The sequence below is a fragment of the Mauremys mutica genome, chromosome 12 (assembly GCF_020497125.1).
Source record: "Mauremys mutica isolate MM-2020 ecotype Southern chromosome 12, ASM2049712v1, whole genome shotgun sequence".
In the NCBI taxonomy this organism is placed as follows: Eukaryota; Metazoa; Chordata; order Testudines; family Geoemydidae; genus Mauremys; species Mauremys mutica.
In genome coordinates this window covers 50852014-50869335 of record NC_059083.1, presented here as the reverse complement: position 1 = coordinate 50869335, position 17322 = coordinate 50852014, and the positions used below count along the sequence as shown (strand labels likewise).

General features: G+C 43.5%; 1 protein-coding gene across 1 annotated transcript; it reads right to left on the bottom strand.

Annotated features, from left to right (window-relative positions):
• Nucleotides 1-3319: 3319 nt before the first annotated feature.
• Nucleotides 3320-4276, bottom strand: LOC123346916 (olfactory receptor 14A16-like). Its single transcript, XM_044984361.1, has one exon. It carries the CDS (start codon nucleotides 4274-4276, stop codon nucleotides 3320-3322), a length of 957 nt encoding a protein of 318 aa, XP_044840296.1.
• Nucleotides 4277-17322: the final 13046 nt, after the last annotated feature.

Genomic DNA, 17322 nt, shown 5'->3' with positions numbered 1-17322 from the left:
TGAGATCTAGAGTATCCACTGACCTGGGATAAGTGACTGACCCTTTGGGGTTGGGAGGAACCTAATATGTGAGACCCAGCTCAGCTACCTATTTTGCCATGGATTTCCTGTGTGATCTAGGGCACGTCATTCTGTTTGGACAACAATTCCCATCTATAACATGGATATAATAAAAAGAATGAGGAGTACTTGTGGAACCTTACTTGCTAAGAAATTGATACATACAGAGAACATGAAGAGATGGGGGTTGCCATACCCACTCTAATGAGATAAATCAAATAAGATGGGCTAACATCAGCAGGAGAAAAAAAAACTTTTGTAGTGATTATCAGGATGGCCCACTTCAAACAGTTGACAAGAAGGTGTGAGTAACAGTAGGGGGGAAATTAGCATGGGGAAATAGTTTTAGTTTGTGTAATGACCCATCCACTCCCAGTCTTTATTTAATTTGATGGTGTCCAGTTTGCAAATTAATCCCAGTTCTGCAGTTTCTCGTTGGAGTCTGTTTTTGAAGTTTTTTTGTTGAAGAATTGCCACTTTTAGGTCTGTAATTGAGTGTCCAGGAAAGTTGAAGTGTTCTCCAACTGGTTTTCAAATGTTATAATTCTTGATGTCTGATTTGTGTCCATTTATTCTTTTGCACAGAGACTGTCCAGTTTGGCCAATCTACATGGCAGAGGGGTATTGCTGGCATGTGGTGGCATGTATCACATTGACAGATGTGCAGGTGAACGAGCTCCTGCTGGCATGGCTGATGTGATTAGGTCCTATGATGGTGTCCTTTGAATAGATATGTGGACAGAGTTCGCAACAAGGTTTGTTGCAAGGATAGGTTCCTGGGTTAGTATTTTTATTGTGTGGTGTGTGGTTGCTGGTGAGTATTTCCTTCAGGTTTGGGAGCTGTCTGTAAGTGAGGACTGGCCTGTCTCCCAAGTTCTGTGAGAGTGAGGGATGGTCCGTCAGGATAGGTTGTAGATCCTTGATGATGCGCTGGTGAAGTTTTAGTTGGAGACTGAAAGTGATGGCTAGTGGCATTCTGTTACTTTCTTTGTTGGGCCTGTCCTGTAGAAGGTGACTTCTGAGCAGGACATCCAGGAAGAAGAGGTTGGTGATGAAGGGGCAAACTGGACTGGTGAGTTTGGAGAAGAAGACCCAGAGATTCTGTCTTTGAGATAAACTGTTATTTTTGTTAATAATCCAGAACCCAGAAAAGGAGAATAATTCCAATGCTCCAATTGCAGGGCTTTATTTGACTGAGAAAGGAGAGTAACTTGTATAGTGCCAGGGTCTGACACCACTTTGGTGTTAGCCTTAAGCCCTATCCATAACCCTAACCCATAACCAACAGGAATTTAAGTATAAGTTTTTCTTTAAACATGTAATGGGGCCATTAGTGTTTAAGTTTAGAATGTGCTGAAGTTGGCTGCAGAATCAGGGCCTTTGTACAGAATATTCAAAGTGATTTTTAATTTTATAATCATGAGTTTTTGGACCAGGTCCTCGGCTGGTGTAAATTTTCAGAGATCTATCGACTTCAATAGAACTATGACAAGTTAAAGCAGCTGAGAATTTGATATTTGATATTAAGTCCCTTGATATTTCAGGAACCCATGTGTGATACTTCCATTTATTCAGTGAAATAAAACACAGCATGTTTAAAATGTATCCAGTCAAAACATCTCAAAGTCCAAACATAGAGTACTTTTGATGAGCTGTTTGTAAATGAGCAATGGAGTAAGATATAATCATAAAAAATCTTTGCTAAATAAGGCATAATATGGACTTATAAGAAAACCATGATGTGGACAAAGACAATCATTAACAGGAAAAGAAGAATAATTTTCATAGCTTTTTTGTTATCTGACTAGCTAGCTAACATAATTCACAATCAAAGAGAAATCTATCATTCTGACTAAATTTGGTTATGTGTTAGGAGAAGAAATGGTCCTATTTATCTGTCTTTCTGTCTAATCCCATGATTTGTTTTTTCTGTCATATATGTACTGTACATAGCCATTCAGAAAGATGGTATTATAATACTAATAACTTCTGAGCTCCTTTCTCAGCTTGGAAGTGAGTAGATCTACATGGGCTAGCATATGGGACACCAGATCAGGGCATGTGATGGCACTTTTCCACTTACACCAAGGCTAGAAGAAAATGACTCCAAACAAGTAACTTACACCAGTGTTTATGTCACTACTGTGTGGAGCCCAGAAACTTTGGCCCAGAACCTGATCAGTATTAAATTGGTGATGTCAATGGGTCTAGTCTTCATTGGTCTGGTCTAGATGAGTTGGGATATCAGACCCTTACATATCTGTCATACTCGCTTTCTCCAGGGGTTTGTCAGCCAATTCTGGATCCTTGTGTATATAGATTATTGGCCAAATCCTAATTTTTTGAAGTGAGGGGCTAAACCTTAGTGACTTAAATGGAATCAAAATTTGGCCTTATTTTCCCAAGTTAGATTTTCTTTAGAAAACACAGGAACAAGTTTCTCTTCAAAACAGGCTTTACACCATAGCAAGAATGACAAAGTTCTTACACTGAGAAGATGGGTGAGGTGGTATCTTTTATTGGACCATCTTCTGTTGGTGAGAGGAACAAGCTTTCGAGCTGCACAGAGCTTGTCTTCAGGTTAAAATAATAAAAAACAGCTTCCTGAGGCTACTAACAATAATATCCCAACAGTATATACATAATCATTTCAGGAGGAACTTAGCCATGCAGAACCTTCTTTTGCACCATTTTATGATTGTGGAGGGCAAACCTTCAGTTCACTCAGAAAACCTCATCAAAGAGATGACATATGAGCACTCTCAAGAGAAGGTGAACATTGAAAATCCTGTCTAACCAAACACTCAATATCTCTCCAGGCCTTCCCACACACAAACCCACCTGGAACAAAGAAACAAATAAAAACAACAAACAACTAAACAAAAATAAACTAAAAATCCGACAAACAAAAAAACCCAAAGAACAAATGCATTGATACCTCAATCTGAGTTGCTATCCTGAAAAATAAGAAGAGCCTGAGAACCCACTAGGGACTTTGCTATGGCTACTGATTTTATGTGCAAGGTTATCACATAGAATGGTGATGGCTAGCAGTGCATAGATAGATAAATAGAAAGATTCTGATCTTCATTGCATTGATGTAAACCTCTAGTAACTACTTTTTCGTTATTTGTTTGTCTGGATTTTTATTAGTGTAAATACCCAATTCTGCATTAACAGATTGCACAGTATGTTCTCATGTAACCAATAATGTCATCAGCTGATTACATTTATAAAGAAACACAGAATGTAACTGTGATCAGTGGAGAAATATAGACATTTTATTCTTGCTGAATATCCTCCAACCTATCAGTTTACACAGTGCACCTTTAATTTTCTTGTTTCTCATGCTGTAGATGATCGGATTCATCATTGGGGGCATTATGGAATAGAGAACAGCCACCAAGAGATTCAGATCTGAGGTTGAGTTGGAGGTAGGTTTCAGAAAGGAAAACAGGCCAGTGAAAAGGAATAAAGAGACCACAATGAGGTGAGGGAGGCAGGTGGAGAAGGCTTTTTGCCGGCCCTGCTCAGATGGGATTCTCAGCACTGTTTTGAAGATCTGAACATATGACACATTTATAAAAGCAAAGCAGATTAAACCTAAAAGCACACTAAGAGAAATAACAACAACTTCACCGATGTTTGAGTCAGAGCAGGAGAGGTGGAGGAGCTGGGGAATTTCACAGAAGAACTGATCCACCATATTGCCTCCACAGAAGGATATCGCAAATGTGTTCCCAGTGTGCAGGGCAGAATAGAGAATACCACTGATCCAGGCACTTGCTGCCATTTGGACACAAGCTCTCCTGGTCATCACCATCTCATAGTGAAGTGGCTGGCAGATCGCTATGTATCGGTCATATGCCATGATGGTCAATATGGCAAAATTTGCTGAAGCAAAGAATATGTAAAAAAAGACTTGGGCTACACATCCATAATAAGAAATCCATCTGGTGTTCATGAGGGAATTGGCCATGGATTTGGGGGTGGTAACAGAGATGGAGCCAAAGTCTAGGATGTACAGATTAATCAAGAAGAAGTACATGGGGTTGTGAAGGTGGCGGTCGAGGGCTATGGCTGTGATGATGAGAAGGTTCCCCAGCAGAGATATCAGGTAAAGCACTAGAAATACAATAAAATGTAAAATCTGCAGTTCTCTAATGTCAGAGAATCCCAGGAGAAGGAATCCAGTCATGGTGGTTTGGTTGGACATTTTTCTTCCTCAATATGCTGTGTGATGGCTGTGCAGGGAATGAGAAGGACAATGGTCAGGATCAGAGTGACAGAGAGAATGGCCCTGTTTCTCCTTTTCCTAATATCTCATTATATGAATGTCAAAGGTGCACGGAACTCATCACTTACAATGACTAGGTGTTATTAGTGCTACTCACCTCTCACAATCAATCAGTCGCATTATCACATTAGTGTAATCTCCTTTAAACTCAACAGAGCTTCATCACTTTAGCAGATCTGAGGATTTGGCCCAAGGTGTACCTTGATAAGCTGCACTATGAAGGATGGAACAAAGGACACTCCAAATCCAACAATTCTTGCAAAGAAGGTCCCTCCACTGCGACCATCACCAAGCTCACAACTTAGGCATGAAACTAATAGACTAAAATGCCAGCACAGCCTGATTCCCACTTTGTAGGGCAATATGACATAGACTCCTCCAGCATCGCAAGTAGTAGCTCATTTGTGATGTTTCTACCTGAAGCGCTGTGCCTAGACAGCCTGCTGCCTGCTTCCAAATTAATTTATGGCAACAATCCCCACCTGCACTTCTGCCTGTGTGTAATAATGGTCTAGCAGCATCCTTCCATCATTCCTATCTTTTACCATTTTATCTGTGTTGTGCAGTGCAGGGACACTTGGGCTCTATTCTTGACTCTGCCAGTGACCTGATGTGTGCCCGTAACCCAGTTTTTTCCCTTCTTTCTGCCTCTGTTTCCCCTCCTTCCTTTCTCTGCCATCTCTACTAGCACTGTAAGGGCTTTCGGAGAGGGGCAGTGGAGCAGATTGTTAAAGGTATTGAGGCACCTAGTGGGATTTTCAAAAGCATCTAGGCCCCCAAAACCTCTTGAAATCAATGAGTTGTAAGCTACTAGATGATTCTGAAAGTCCCACTATGCATCTAAATACCTTTGAAAACATGGCCCTGTGTCTTACGCTGTGTAAGTTCTGCAAACCCATTTACATCCTTTATATTCAGCGGGCAGCAATGTGGAGCTAAACCAAGAGATCTGGGTTCTACTCCCAGTGAGCTCCCGTATGTCCTTGAATGGTAGCAGGATAGACAGGCTTTGCCTGCTTGGTTCAACTCTAAACTGGGATTTTAAGAGACTCGTCTGTATGAAACATTCTGTGCGCTGCCAGCTTTACTAGTTATTTAATTGTTACCTCTACGCAACGATCCCTTAGAATGAGAAATCACACAGCTGCAATAGAATAAATGGGTTTGAAATCAAGCTCTAATCAGGCAATATTAATGTTCTGATATTTACATAAAATTTACGGCTGGTTGGAAATTTTCAGCTCTATTATTTCTAATGGAGATTGGTTCTTCATCTAAACACCACCACCACCAACAAAATTCTAGAATCTGTCTGCTTCCCTCTAACATTTTGGGATTCTTTTGTAAAGAAACTGAAATAGTAAAACTCAAACTTTTTTGATTTTGTGATAAAAAAAATACAGTTTTCAGGAGAAAATTTTCATTTGCCAAAAACTGAGGGGGGGGAAGGGTGGAAAAATTACAATCAGCAGCAGGTATTTGATTAAACTGAGAGTAAAAGTCTTAGTGAGTTCATAATGTAAGTCTTAATTAGCACCTTAATTTTCCCCTGTATGTTGATCCCCCAACATATTTAATTCAAATAGCAAACTTACTGTACTGATCTTTGGATTTTTTTCCAACATATGACACAGTCAGTCATTCAGCACCAGGATTCTTTGGTCAATATCTATCTATATACCACAATCTAGAAGCTAAAGGTACAGGTATCTGAGAAATCTTTCCCCACCTCCTCATTCTGAGACTGAACTAGACTCAAACCTATTGCTCTCTGCAGATGAGCTGTCCGTAGCTGGCGTTGAGCATCACTGGCATTAAAGGACTGATGCTGTGGGAAGATGATTTATTCGTGTCTATTTCCTAAGGGCTAGTGGGACTCACTCTCTGGAGCCCTGCACAGCTCAGCAGCAGAGGCCCTCAGGCAAGTGCATAGATGAATAGGTGATAAAGCCAAAAGAGCCATTCTGTCCCTCAGCTCTGAACTCTACATAACACGGGGCCCAAGATCTCCCCCAGCATTCCCTGATTCCAGCCCAGCTTCTGTGTTATCTGTGGGCTAGGTTTTCAAAGGTGAAGACAGGCACCTACGGGGATTGATCAATGCTTCTAAATGAGTTAGGTGGCTAAGTCCCATGGTCATTCAGTGGGAGTTAGGAGTTTCACCAGCTTAGATGCTATTGTCAATCCCAATAGGCACCTGTCTCCTTCTTTAGGTGCCTTTGTAATCCTGCTCCTGTGTCTATCTTGTTCACGTCCAAGGCCCAGGCGTCTCTTGAATTTCACATAATGAAGGCTGGGATTCATAAAAGAACCTATGGGAGTAAAGCACATATATCTTGAGAATCCCAGCCTGAAATGGTAACTAGTACAGCCAGGGATCTAGAGAGAGGTCACAAGATGCCAAGAATTCTTGTAAGTAGCCCAGCTATGCAGCTATGTTACTTCAACTATCTGTGCCTCACTTTACCAAAATCTGGGGCATAATAATTGAGATGAGAAAATACTTTTATTTAGAGATGATCCATGATTCAGTTTTGTTGGAGCTTTTTGCTATATCCTTGGGGGCAGACGGTTTAGGAAGAAATCAGTTGAGGCCAGAGAGCAGACAGCTAACAAAGCTACCATTTATTTACAGACACGGAGCTCACCTGACCAGCTGACCTGAAGCTGGCTGGGCTATCCCCTAATAATCTAACTCAGTTGCCATAGGAACAAAAACCATGACAACCAAATACACAACACTTTTCATGAATTTTCATAGATCTGGGTGCAAGATTTGTCTTTTTTTCCCCAGCAGAATTTGCCTGTGTTCCACAGGAATATAGGAACCAGTCTGTGTTTAGTCAGCAGAGGACTGCTGTGTTGGAAACACTTGCCAGATTGCTTTCCGGGGAAGACAGCTATGGGAATGGATCCAGGGAATGGTTCTGTATCTCGGCGCTGTTTGGACACTTTCAGGGAACATTCCAGCTGCAAGAGAGAGCCCCAAAGTTATCTTGGGTAACCCTGAGAGACGTATGGAAAACTAGCAGATTAACACATCTCTGCTCTCACTTTGTACTGACACACTTGGACTGTCCAAACCCGTTAATGTCTTTTACCTGCTTTAACCTCTCAATAACTTTCATTTCTTTTCTTAGCTAATAAACCTTTAGTTAGTTTACTAGAGAAATAGGCTGCCAGCGTTGCCTTTGACGTGAGATCTAGAGTATCCACTGACCTGGGATAAGTGACTGACCCTTTGGGGTTGGGAGGAACCTACTATAATGTGATTTTTTTGTATTAAGAACCTTTTATCCCAAAGTCCAGTTTATCTGGGTGGTAAGATTGGCTGGAGAGCCTAGGGGACTGTCTGTGACTCCATGGTAATACTAATATAGTGAGCCAGGAGTTCACATTTATTACTGGCTTGGTGACATCTAATTATAGAATATACCACCAGGTTGGGGTGTCTGCCCTGTTTTCTGAGTCTGACCTGAGATTGGCACTCACGGTTGTGAGCCATTCCGGACAGCGTGACAGCAGTGACTGGGGAATAATGGTCCAGTGGTTTGGATGCTAATCTGGAACCTGAGAGACCCAGCTCAGCTCCCTGTTTTGCCATGGATTTCCTGTGTGATCTTGGGCACATCATTCTGTCTGGACAACAATTCCCATCTATAACATGGATATAATATTACTGCCTTGACTTATAGGGTTGGGGTGAGGATAAATATATTAAAGAGTTAGTGGCTAAAACAGGTGGTTGGAAACTTTGTTTCCTCAGGAAAATTTTGTTTTTTTTGTCAAAGAAAACCTCCAACATTTCTCAACACTGAACTGTTTTATCTGACAACTGTCAAAAACCATTAAATTAAATTGAAATATAAAATTTTCAGCCAAAAATATTTGCTTTTCCAGTTTTCATTTCTTTAAATGAAAAACAAAAACATTTCAAGGAAACTGAAGACTTTCTGTGAAAAATTTGTTTGGTGAACCCAGCAATTTTTCCATTGGAAAACATTGTGCTAGAATGTTTTTGAGCACTCCTGGCTCAGATACTGCAGTCATGGCAGCCATATAGACACTTTAGATAGACAGAGCAGTGAATAATGGGACTTCTTTTCCTGATCATCTATAGAGTTGAGTTATGACAGTTCCTTCTATAAGAGGCTATCATGAGGCTGACGTCATTATCAGATTAAATTCATCCATAGGCAGCATTTAATTTGGTGCCTGAATGGGAACTGAGTTCTTCTGAGCTGGCCTCTGGGCATAAGGATCAAGTTACATTCCACATGCAGCACTGGATGAGTTGATTTTTCACCTGCTGTGAAGTACCAAGTATTGGCTATTGCCCAGAGCCACCAAGTATGTCAGGGGCAAAACCAAAAACCAATTCCCATGGGAGCTAAGTGCATAATACCTTGGAGGACCTGGGCCTGGAACAAGTTCTGAATTCCTATCTACTGCACAAACCTCCTTAGACTCTCTTGAAAATAAAAGCCCAAATATGTAATTTTTAAAAAAATAATAATTGCAAAATTTGTTTTAAAATTAACAAGCCAGCAAATACAAATGTTGAATAAAATGAGCTGGACTTGGCATGTGAGGAAATGATGAATTGTAGGCATCACTTTTGAACGGACTAAAATCTCACCATCTTAGGAGCTGCAGGAAGACAGCAGCTTTTGATTTTTTTTTTACCAAGCTCAGTGGTAAGTCATTATTAATGTTCACTTCCAAACATACACATGCACAAAATAATATTTGCCCATAAATACACAACCATGTACACACAGAAACATGCACAGTAATTCACAGTCACAACACACTTGTAATCACACAATATTTTTCACTAATAAACACAGAATATTGTGTATTCACAAACACAACAATAATGCACACTTGCACTTCAGATGAAGTACTGACAACACACACAAAAGTTACACAATATTTTTCAATAATTCACACATGATATTGTGCATTCACATCATGTATGTTCTCAAGGACACACACAGGAATAGAAAACGCACATCCACATTGATTTCAACTCAGGTATACACTCACAATAATGTATACTGACAACAATACATGTGAGCAGTGTACTTGACTAGCAAAAACACACTTTAAGCCAAAAAGTCTCAGTACGTTGCACTCACAAATTAATCTCACAAAAAGAAACACATAAGCCAGATCTACACTAGAAACTTTCACCATCATAGCAATGTCAGCTTGGAAGTGTGATTTTTTCGCAACCTTTCTATACCGATAAAATCCCTAGTGTAAATATGGTTAAATCAGCTTAAAAATGCTTCTGCGGTGTGCCTTGTTTCTCTCAAAGAACCAGTGTAAGCAATACCAGCAAAACTACTAGTACATTTACATTAGGAAAGTTTATTTGTATTGCTATGTCAGCAAAACTTTTCCAGTGTAGACCTGGCGATACATTGTCTCGCAGTACATTCTCACTCTTCTTCTCATATAAACACTGTGACGGTACCTCCCATAAGGTTTATGGAAATATGCTTAACATGTGTTTTATGCTACATATGCCATGTAACATATCTCCATAAAGGTTATGATCTACTGAATGTATTAATCCTGTTTGTATGCATGTATCATTTTTGTGTTTGAAGTTATGAATGTTATGAACATTGGCTGTAGAGTTGCTCGATTTTTAAGTACCCTTAGTTAGAACATTTGGTCACTTCTTGGGAAAGGAATGTGCAAGTGCTCAGTCAGGAAGCACTTAACATACAAAAGAGCTTGGAAGACTCCAATCCACATAAGAAGTTTACCTGAGGACGTTCAAGGTAGCATGTGGGTAATGGCTGCTACTTGTAAGTCCTGAGTCATGCATGGGCATGTGACTTGCCCATGTGATTCCAAATCTCCATTTTGTGACTGGATTCTACACAGGGGGAGAGAGAGGTGTATACCCAGAAGAGAGAGTCTATTTCTACCCTTGGGAGACCCAGGGCCGGCGCAACCCATTAGGCAACCTAGGCAGCTGGATCTTCGGCCATCCTGGTTGTCAGAGGTATTTCGGGGACGAGACCTTCCGCCTCCTCTGTCGGGGGCAGCATTTCAGGGGCGGGACCATCCTCCGCCTAGGGTGCCAAAAAAGCTGGCGGCGCTCCTGAGGAGACTCCCTCTATGTTGTCCTCAGTTGGCTAAAGAGAGAGCCTATCCAACCCCCCAACCCTCCAGGATACTGAAAGAAATGGGAATGAAGGACAGAGACTGCAAGGGGTGTGAGTGATTGCTGGACCCAGACTAAAAGGAGATTAGTCTGTAAAAGGGAACATTCTGGAACTGGTGAGATTATCTGCATTCAGTGTGATTAGACATAGATTTGCACATTTTATTTTATTTTGCTTGGTGACTTACTTTGTTCTGTCTGTTACTGCTTGGAACCACTTAAATCCTACTTTCTGTATTTAATAAAATCATTTTTACTTATTAATTAACTCAGAGCATGTATTAATACCTGGAGGAGCAAATAACTTCTGCATATATCTCTATCAGTGTTCTAGCGGGCGAACAATTTATGAGTTTACCCTGTATAAGCTTTGTACAGAGTAAAATGGATTTATTTGGGTTTATACCCCACTGGAAGTTGGGTATCTGAGTACTAAAGACAAACACTCTTCAGTGAGCTGTTTTCAGGTAAACCTGCAGCTTTGGGGTAAGTAATTCAGATTCTGGGTCTTTGATGGAGCAGACGGGAGTGTCTGGCTCAGCAAGACAGGGTCCTGGAGTCCTGAGCTGGAAGGGAAAACACCACTTTGGTGTTAGCCTTAAGCCCTATCCAAAACCCTAGCTCATAACCAATAGAAATTAAAGTATAAGTTTTTCTTTAAACCTTCAATGGGGCCATTCATGTTTAGAGTTTAGAATGTGCTGAAGTGGCTGCAGAATCAGGGCCTTTGTACAGAATATTCAAAGTGAATTTTAATTTCATAATCATGCATTTTTGGACCAGATCCTCAGCTGGTGTAAATTCTCAGAGATCTATTGACTTCAACAGAGCTATGACAAGTTAAACCAGCTGAGAATTAGCCCCTTGATTTTTCAGGAACCTATGTCTGCTACTTCCATTTATTCAGTGAAACAAAACACAGCATGTTTAAAATGTATCCAGTCAAAACATCTCAAAGTCCAAACACAGAGTACTTTTGATGAGCTGTTTGTAAATGAGCGATGAAGTAAGATATAGTCATAAAAATATTTGCTAAATAAGACTTCATAAGAAGGACTTAGAAAATCATGATGCGGACAAAGACAATCATTAACTGGAAAAGAAACAGAATATTTTTTATAGATTATTTGTTATCTAGCTAGCTAGCTAACATAATTCACAATCAAACAAGTAACTTATACCAGTGTTTATGTCACTACTGAGTGGAGCCCAGAGACTTTGGGCCAGAACCTCATCAGTATTAAATTGGTGATGTCAATGGGTCTAGTCTACACTGATTCTGGTTTAGATGAGTTGGGATATCAGACCCTTACATTTCTGTCACATTCACTTTCTCCAGGGGTCTGTTGCCAATTCTGGATCCTTTTTGTATATAGGCTATTGGCCAAATCCTAATTTCTTTGAGGTGAGGGGCTAAACCTCAGTGACTTCAATGAGATCCAAATTTTGCCTCATTATCTCGAGTTAAATTTTCTGTAGAAAACACTGGAAAAAGTTTCTCTTCAAAACAGTCTTTGCACCATAGCAAGACTGACACAGTTATTACATTGAGAAGATGGGTGAGGTAATATCTTTTATTGGACCATCTTCTGTTGGTGAGAGGGACAAGCTTTCAAGCTGCATGGAGCTCGTCTTCAGGTTAAAATAATAAAAGATAGCTTCCTGAGGCTCCTAACATGTCATTAATAAAACAATAATTTCCCAACAGTATATACTTAATCATTTCAGGAGGAATTTAGCAATGCAGAAACTTCTTTTGCTCTCTTTTGTCATTGTGAGGAGCAAACCTTCAGCTCATTCAGAAAACCCCATCAAAGAGATGACATAGGAGCAGGCTCAAGAGAAGACAAACATTGAAAATCCTGTCTAACCAAAGACTCAATATCTCTCCAGGCCTTCCCACCTGCAAACCCACCTAGAACAAAGAAACAAATAAAAAACAACAAACAACTAAACAAAAATAAATTAAAAATATGACATACAAAAAAACCCCAAAGAACAAATACATTGATACCTTAGTCAGAGTTGCTATCCTGAAAAGTAAAAAGAGCCAGAGAACCCACTAGGAACTTTGCAATGGCTATTGATTTTATGTGCAAGATTATCACATAGAATGGTGATGGCTAGCAGTAGATAGATAGATAGATATGTAACCCTTCTGCTTCTCTGAGTTGGCAGCAACAAGGGCTGGGTTCAGTATCCAGGGTTTCCCGTTTCAATAACGCAATGCAAAACCAGCTCGAGCCCCCACCCAGTGACCTGGGACAATTACATACCACCACCCCCCGGGCGCCTCTAGGAGGCAATAGTTCCCTTCTTGCAAGCACGCAGTCTGAGTGTAGCAAAATCCTTTTAATAAAGGAGGGAAACAATGTGGCTTCATATTGGGGAAACACCACAAACAGGATTCATAATATAAACCATGAGAAAAAGACCCACCAAGTAAGTTTTGGCAATGTCCTTTTCCCCTTAGGGCAGGCCTGCACAACACGCGGCCCGCAGGCCGCATGCGGCCCGCAGAGCCTCACTGTGCGGCCGGCGAGGGGATTCTAAATCCCCCGCACACGGCGCTCTGCAGGCAGCTCAGAGCCCTTTGAATCCCGGCCACGGCCAGGAAGCAAAGAGCTCTGGGCTGCCTGCAACTGCGGGGAGTCCAGAGCCCTTTGAATCTCAGGGTATGGCTACACTGGTGATTTGCAGCGCTGGAAAGCCTCCACTAGCGCTGCAATTAGTAAGTGGCCACACCTGCAGGGCACTTCCAGCGCTGCAACTCCCTGGCTGCAGCGCTGGCCGTACACCTCACTCGGCATGGGGAATAAGGATTCCAGCACTGGTGCTGCAGCGCTGGTCATCAAGTGTAGCCACACACCAGCGCCGTGATTGGCCTCCAGGGTATAAGGATGTATCCCAGAATGCCTGTTCAGCCACTCTGCTCATCAGGTCAGACTCTACTTCCCTGGCCTCAGGTGACCCGCCCTTTAAATGCCCCAGGAATTTTAAAAATCCCCTTCCTGTTTGCTCAGCCAGGTGTGGAGTGCAATCAGTGAATCTTTACAGGTGACCATGCCTCCATGTGGCAAACGAGCCCCAGCATGGAGCAATGGCGAGCTGATGGACCTCATCAGTGTTTGGGGGGAGGAATCTGTGCAGGCACAGCTGCGCTCTAGCCGTAAGAATTATGATACCTTTGCCCAGGTATCAAGAGCCATGCTGGAAAGGGGCCATGAGCGTGACGCACTGCATTGCAGGGTTAAAGTAAAGGAGCTGCGGAGTGCCTATTGCAAAGCACGTGAGGGGAACCGCAGATCCGGCGCTGCCCCCACGACCTGCCGGTTTTACAAGGAGCTGGATGCGATTTATGGGGGTGACCCCTCTGTAAATCCAAGGACCATGATGGACAGTTCAGAGCCGGTAGAGGAGGGGGAGGGGAAGGGGGAGGCAGACAGTGAGGCTACTGTGGTGGGGGAAGATACCCCGGAGTCCCAGGAGGCATGCAGTCAGGAGCTCTTCTCAAGCCAGGAGGAAGCTAGCCAGTCGCAGCCCCTGGGGCTTGGTGCAGAAGAATCACAGGAGCAGGTCCCAGGTAAGCAGCTTTTATTGCAATGCAAAGGTTTTGGGAGAGGAGGGGGGGTGGTATGGCTGCATGCCTGCATACCTAGACATAGAATATCCCATTGATGTGGTCTATCACGTCGCGGTAATCTGCCTCTGTAATCTCTTCAAAAGTTTCTGCAAGAGCATAGGCAATTCGCGTGACCAAGTTTAAAGGGAGAGCCAGTGTGGTCCCTGTCCCAGGCAGGCTAACGCGTCCGCGCCACTGTTCCAGGAGGGGTGGGGGAACCATGCTTGCACACAGGCCAGCTGCATAGGGGCCAGGGCGGAATCCGCATTGTTGTAGGAGACCCTCCCTTGCTTCTTTGGTAACCCGCAGCAGGGAGATATCTGCAAGTATTAACTCCTGTGGGAAATGGAGGGAGTGTTTCAGTGCTGCTTTCCCCAAGTGCTGCTTGCTGCCTGCCTTTAACAAAGCCCAAAACCAGGGACTGTTCCCATGAAGCAAAAAGCACCCTGCCCAGGCAAACCGCAGTAGGAACCCCAGGGGTAATTCCTGAGGGACATGGCAGTGCTGCTTTCCCCAAGTGCTGCTTGCTGCCTGCCTTTAACAAAGCCCAAAAACAGGGACTGTTCCCATGAAGCAAAAAGCACCCTGCCCAGGCAAACCGCAGTAGGAACCCCAGGGGCAATTCCTGAGGGACATGGCAGTGCTGCTTTCCCCAAGTGCTGCTTGCTGCCTGCCTTTAACAAAGCCCAAAAACAGGCACTGTTCCCATGAAGCAAAAAGCACCCTGCCCAGGCAAAGCGCGGCAGGAACCCCAGGGGTAATTCCTGAGGGACATGGCAGTGCTGCTTTTCCCAAGTGCTGCTTGCTGCCTGCCTTTAACAAAGCCCAAAAACAGGCACTGTACCCATGAAGCAAAAAGCACCCTGCCCAAGCAACCCGCGGCAGGAACCCCAGGGTTAATTACCATTACCATTTCTGGGAGGCTGTGAATTCTCTAGCTGTGTTTGAAATGTCTGAGGAATGCTACAGTGTGAGACTTGAAACTAACTTCAGATTATACACAATGCAAGCTCTCTTAAAAGGTATCATTTGCTGTATTTTTATAGTGACCTTGAGTAGTCCTGGGCCGGTCTTATCAGTGACTGAAAGAAAGCTTCAAAACCTCATAAGAAAGCCTAACAAAAGCAAGGAAGAGTTGGTGAAGGCAGTTATGAACCAGTGTGCAACAGAGAATAAAACTGCGCAGGAATGGAGAGAAAAGATGCAGCACTGGAGGGAAACAGAAAGCAGGAGAAAGGCGTTGACGCTGAAGAAAACCACGAGGCAGCTTATAAACCTCATGGCGCGCCAAACAGACTGTATGCAGTCACTGGTAGCAATGCAGGCAGAGCACTACCGTGCCAAACCCCCACCCTCCCAAACCTCTTTCCCCTATGCACCAATGTCAGCTCCAAGTCCCATTCCCCAGCATCCAGGTTCTTACCTACACCATCACCAGCAGCCTCCGACACCTGTACGGTCACCTATGAGCCCAGAGAACTACGACCCTTACCCTCTGCACACAACCCCCATCACCATGCAACAGTACAATCCTGAGCTGCACAGCACTCCTGGCAGTACATATGCAAAACTATGAATGTACAGTTCAACAACCAACCCCGCTGCCCGTTTACTTCCTTTTTTTTTAAATAAATGATTTCTTTGATTATGAAACAGTTTTTATTATTGCATAAAGTGAAAGATAACAAACCCCAAGGAAAACACAGGTAACAAACATCAAGGAAAACACAGGCACTTAAAAGCACTGTAACCAGTGCACGTCTCTCCTGGTCAAGGCAAAAAACATTACTGTTGGCTTTCAGCCTCAAATTCCTCCCTCAAGGCATCCCTAATCCTTGTTGCCCTGTGGTGGGCGTCTCTAGTAGCCCTGCTGTCTGGCTGTGCAAATTCAGCCTCCAGGACTTGCACCTCGTTGGTCCATACCTGGCTGAATGTTTCACCCTTCCCTTCACAAATATTATGGAGGGTACAGCACGTGGATATAACCGCAGGGATGCTGCTTTCCCCCAAGTCTAGCTTCCCATAAAGCGCCCGCCAGCGCCCCTTTAAATGGCCAAAAGCACACTCCACAGTCATTCGGCATCGGCTCAGCCTGTAGTTGAAAAGGTCCTGGCTCCTGTCCAGCTTCCCTGTATAGGGTTTCATGAGCCAAGGCATTAATGGGTAAGCGGGGTCCCCAAGGATCACAATGGACATTTCAACGTCCCCTACTGTGATCTTTCGGTCTGGGAAAAATGTACCTTCCTGCATCTTCCTGAACAGGCCACTGTTCCGAAAGATGCGTGCATCATGCACTTTTCCAGGCCAGCCTGTATAAATGTCAATGAAATGCCCACGGTGATCCACAAGTGCCTGGAGAACCATAGAGAAATACCCCTTGCGATTAATGTACTCGCAGGCTAGGTGGGGTGGTGCCAGAATAGGAATATGCGTCCCATCTATTGCCCCTCCACAGTTAGGGAAACCCATTTCTGCAAAGCCATCCACAATGTCCTGCACGTTCCCCACAGTCACGGTTCTCCTTAGCAGGATGCGATTAATGGCCCTGCAAACTTGCATCAACACGATTCCAACAGTCGACTTTCCCACTCCAAACTGGTTCCCGACCGACCGGTAGCTGTCTGGAGTTGCCAGCTTCCAGATTGCAAGAGCCACCCACTTTTCCACCATCAGGGCAGCTCTCAATCTTGTGTCCTTGCGCCGCAGGGTGGGGGCGAGCTCAGCACACAGTCCCATGAAAGTGGCTTTTCTCTTACGAAAGTTCTGCAGCCACTGCTCGTCATCCCAGACTTCCATGACAATGTGATCCCACCACTCACTGCTTGTTTCATGAGCCCAAAAGCGGCGTTCCCCGGTGCTGAGCATTTCCGTTACAGCCACAAGCAATTTCATGTCACCCGCTTTAGGCAAATCCATATCATCATTGGACTCCTCACTGTCACTTTGGAGCTGAAGGAATAGCTCAACTGCCAAACGTGATGTGCTGGCGACAGTCATCAGCAAATTCCTCAGCAGCTCAGGCTCCATTTCACACACTGAAAGCGTGCTGCACTCACAATGGCAAGAAACGTGGATGGCGAAACTGTGACTGCTGGGAAGTGAAGCGATGCACCACGGGGCGTTGGAACAGGAAGCGGAATGACCCACACACTTCCTTCC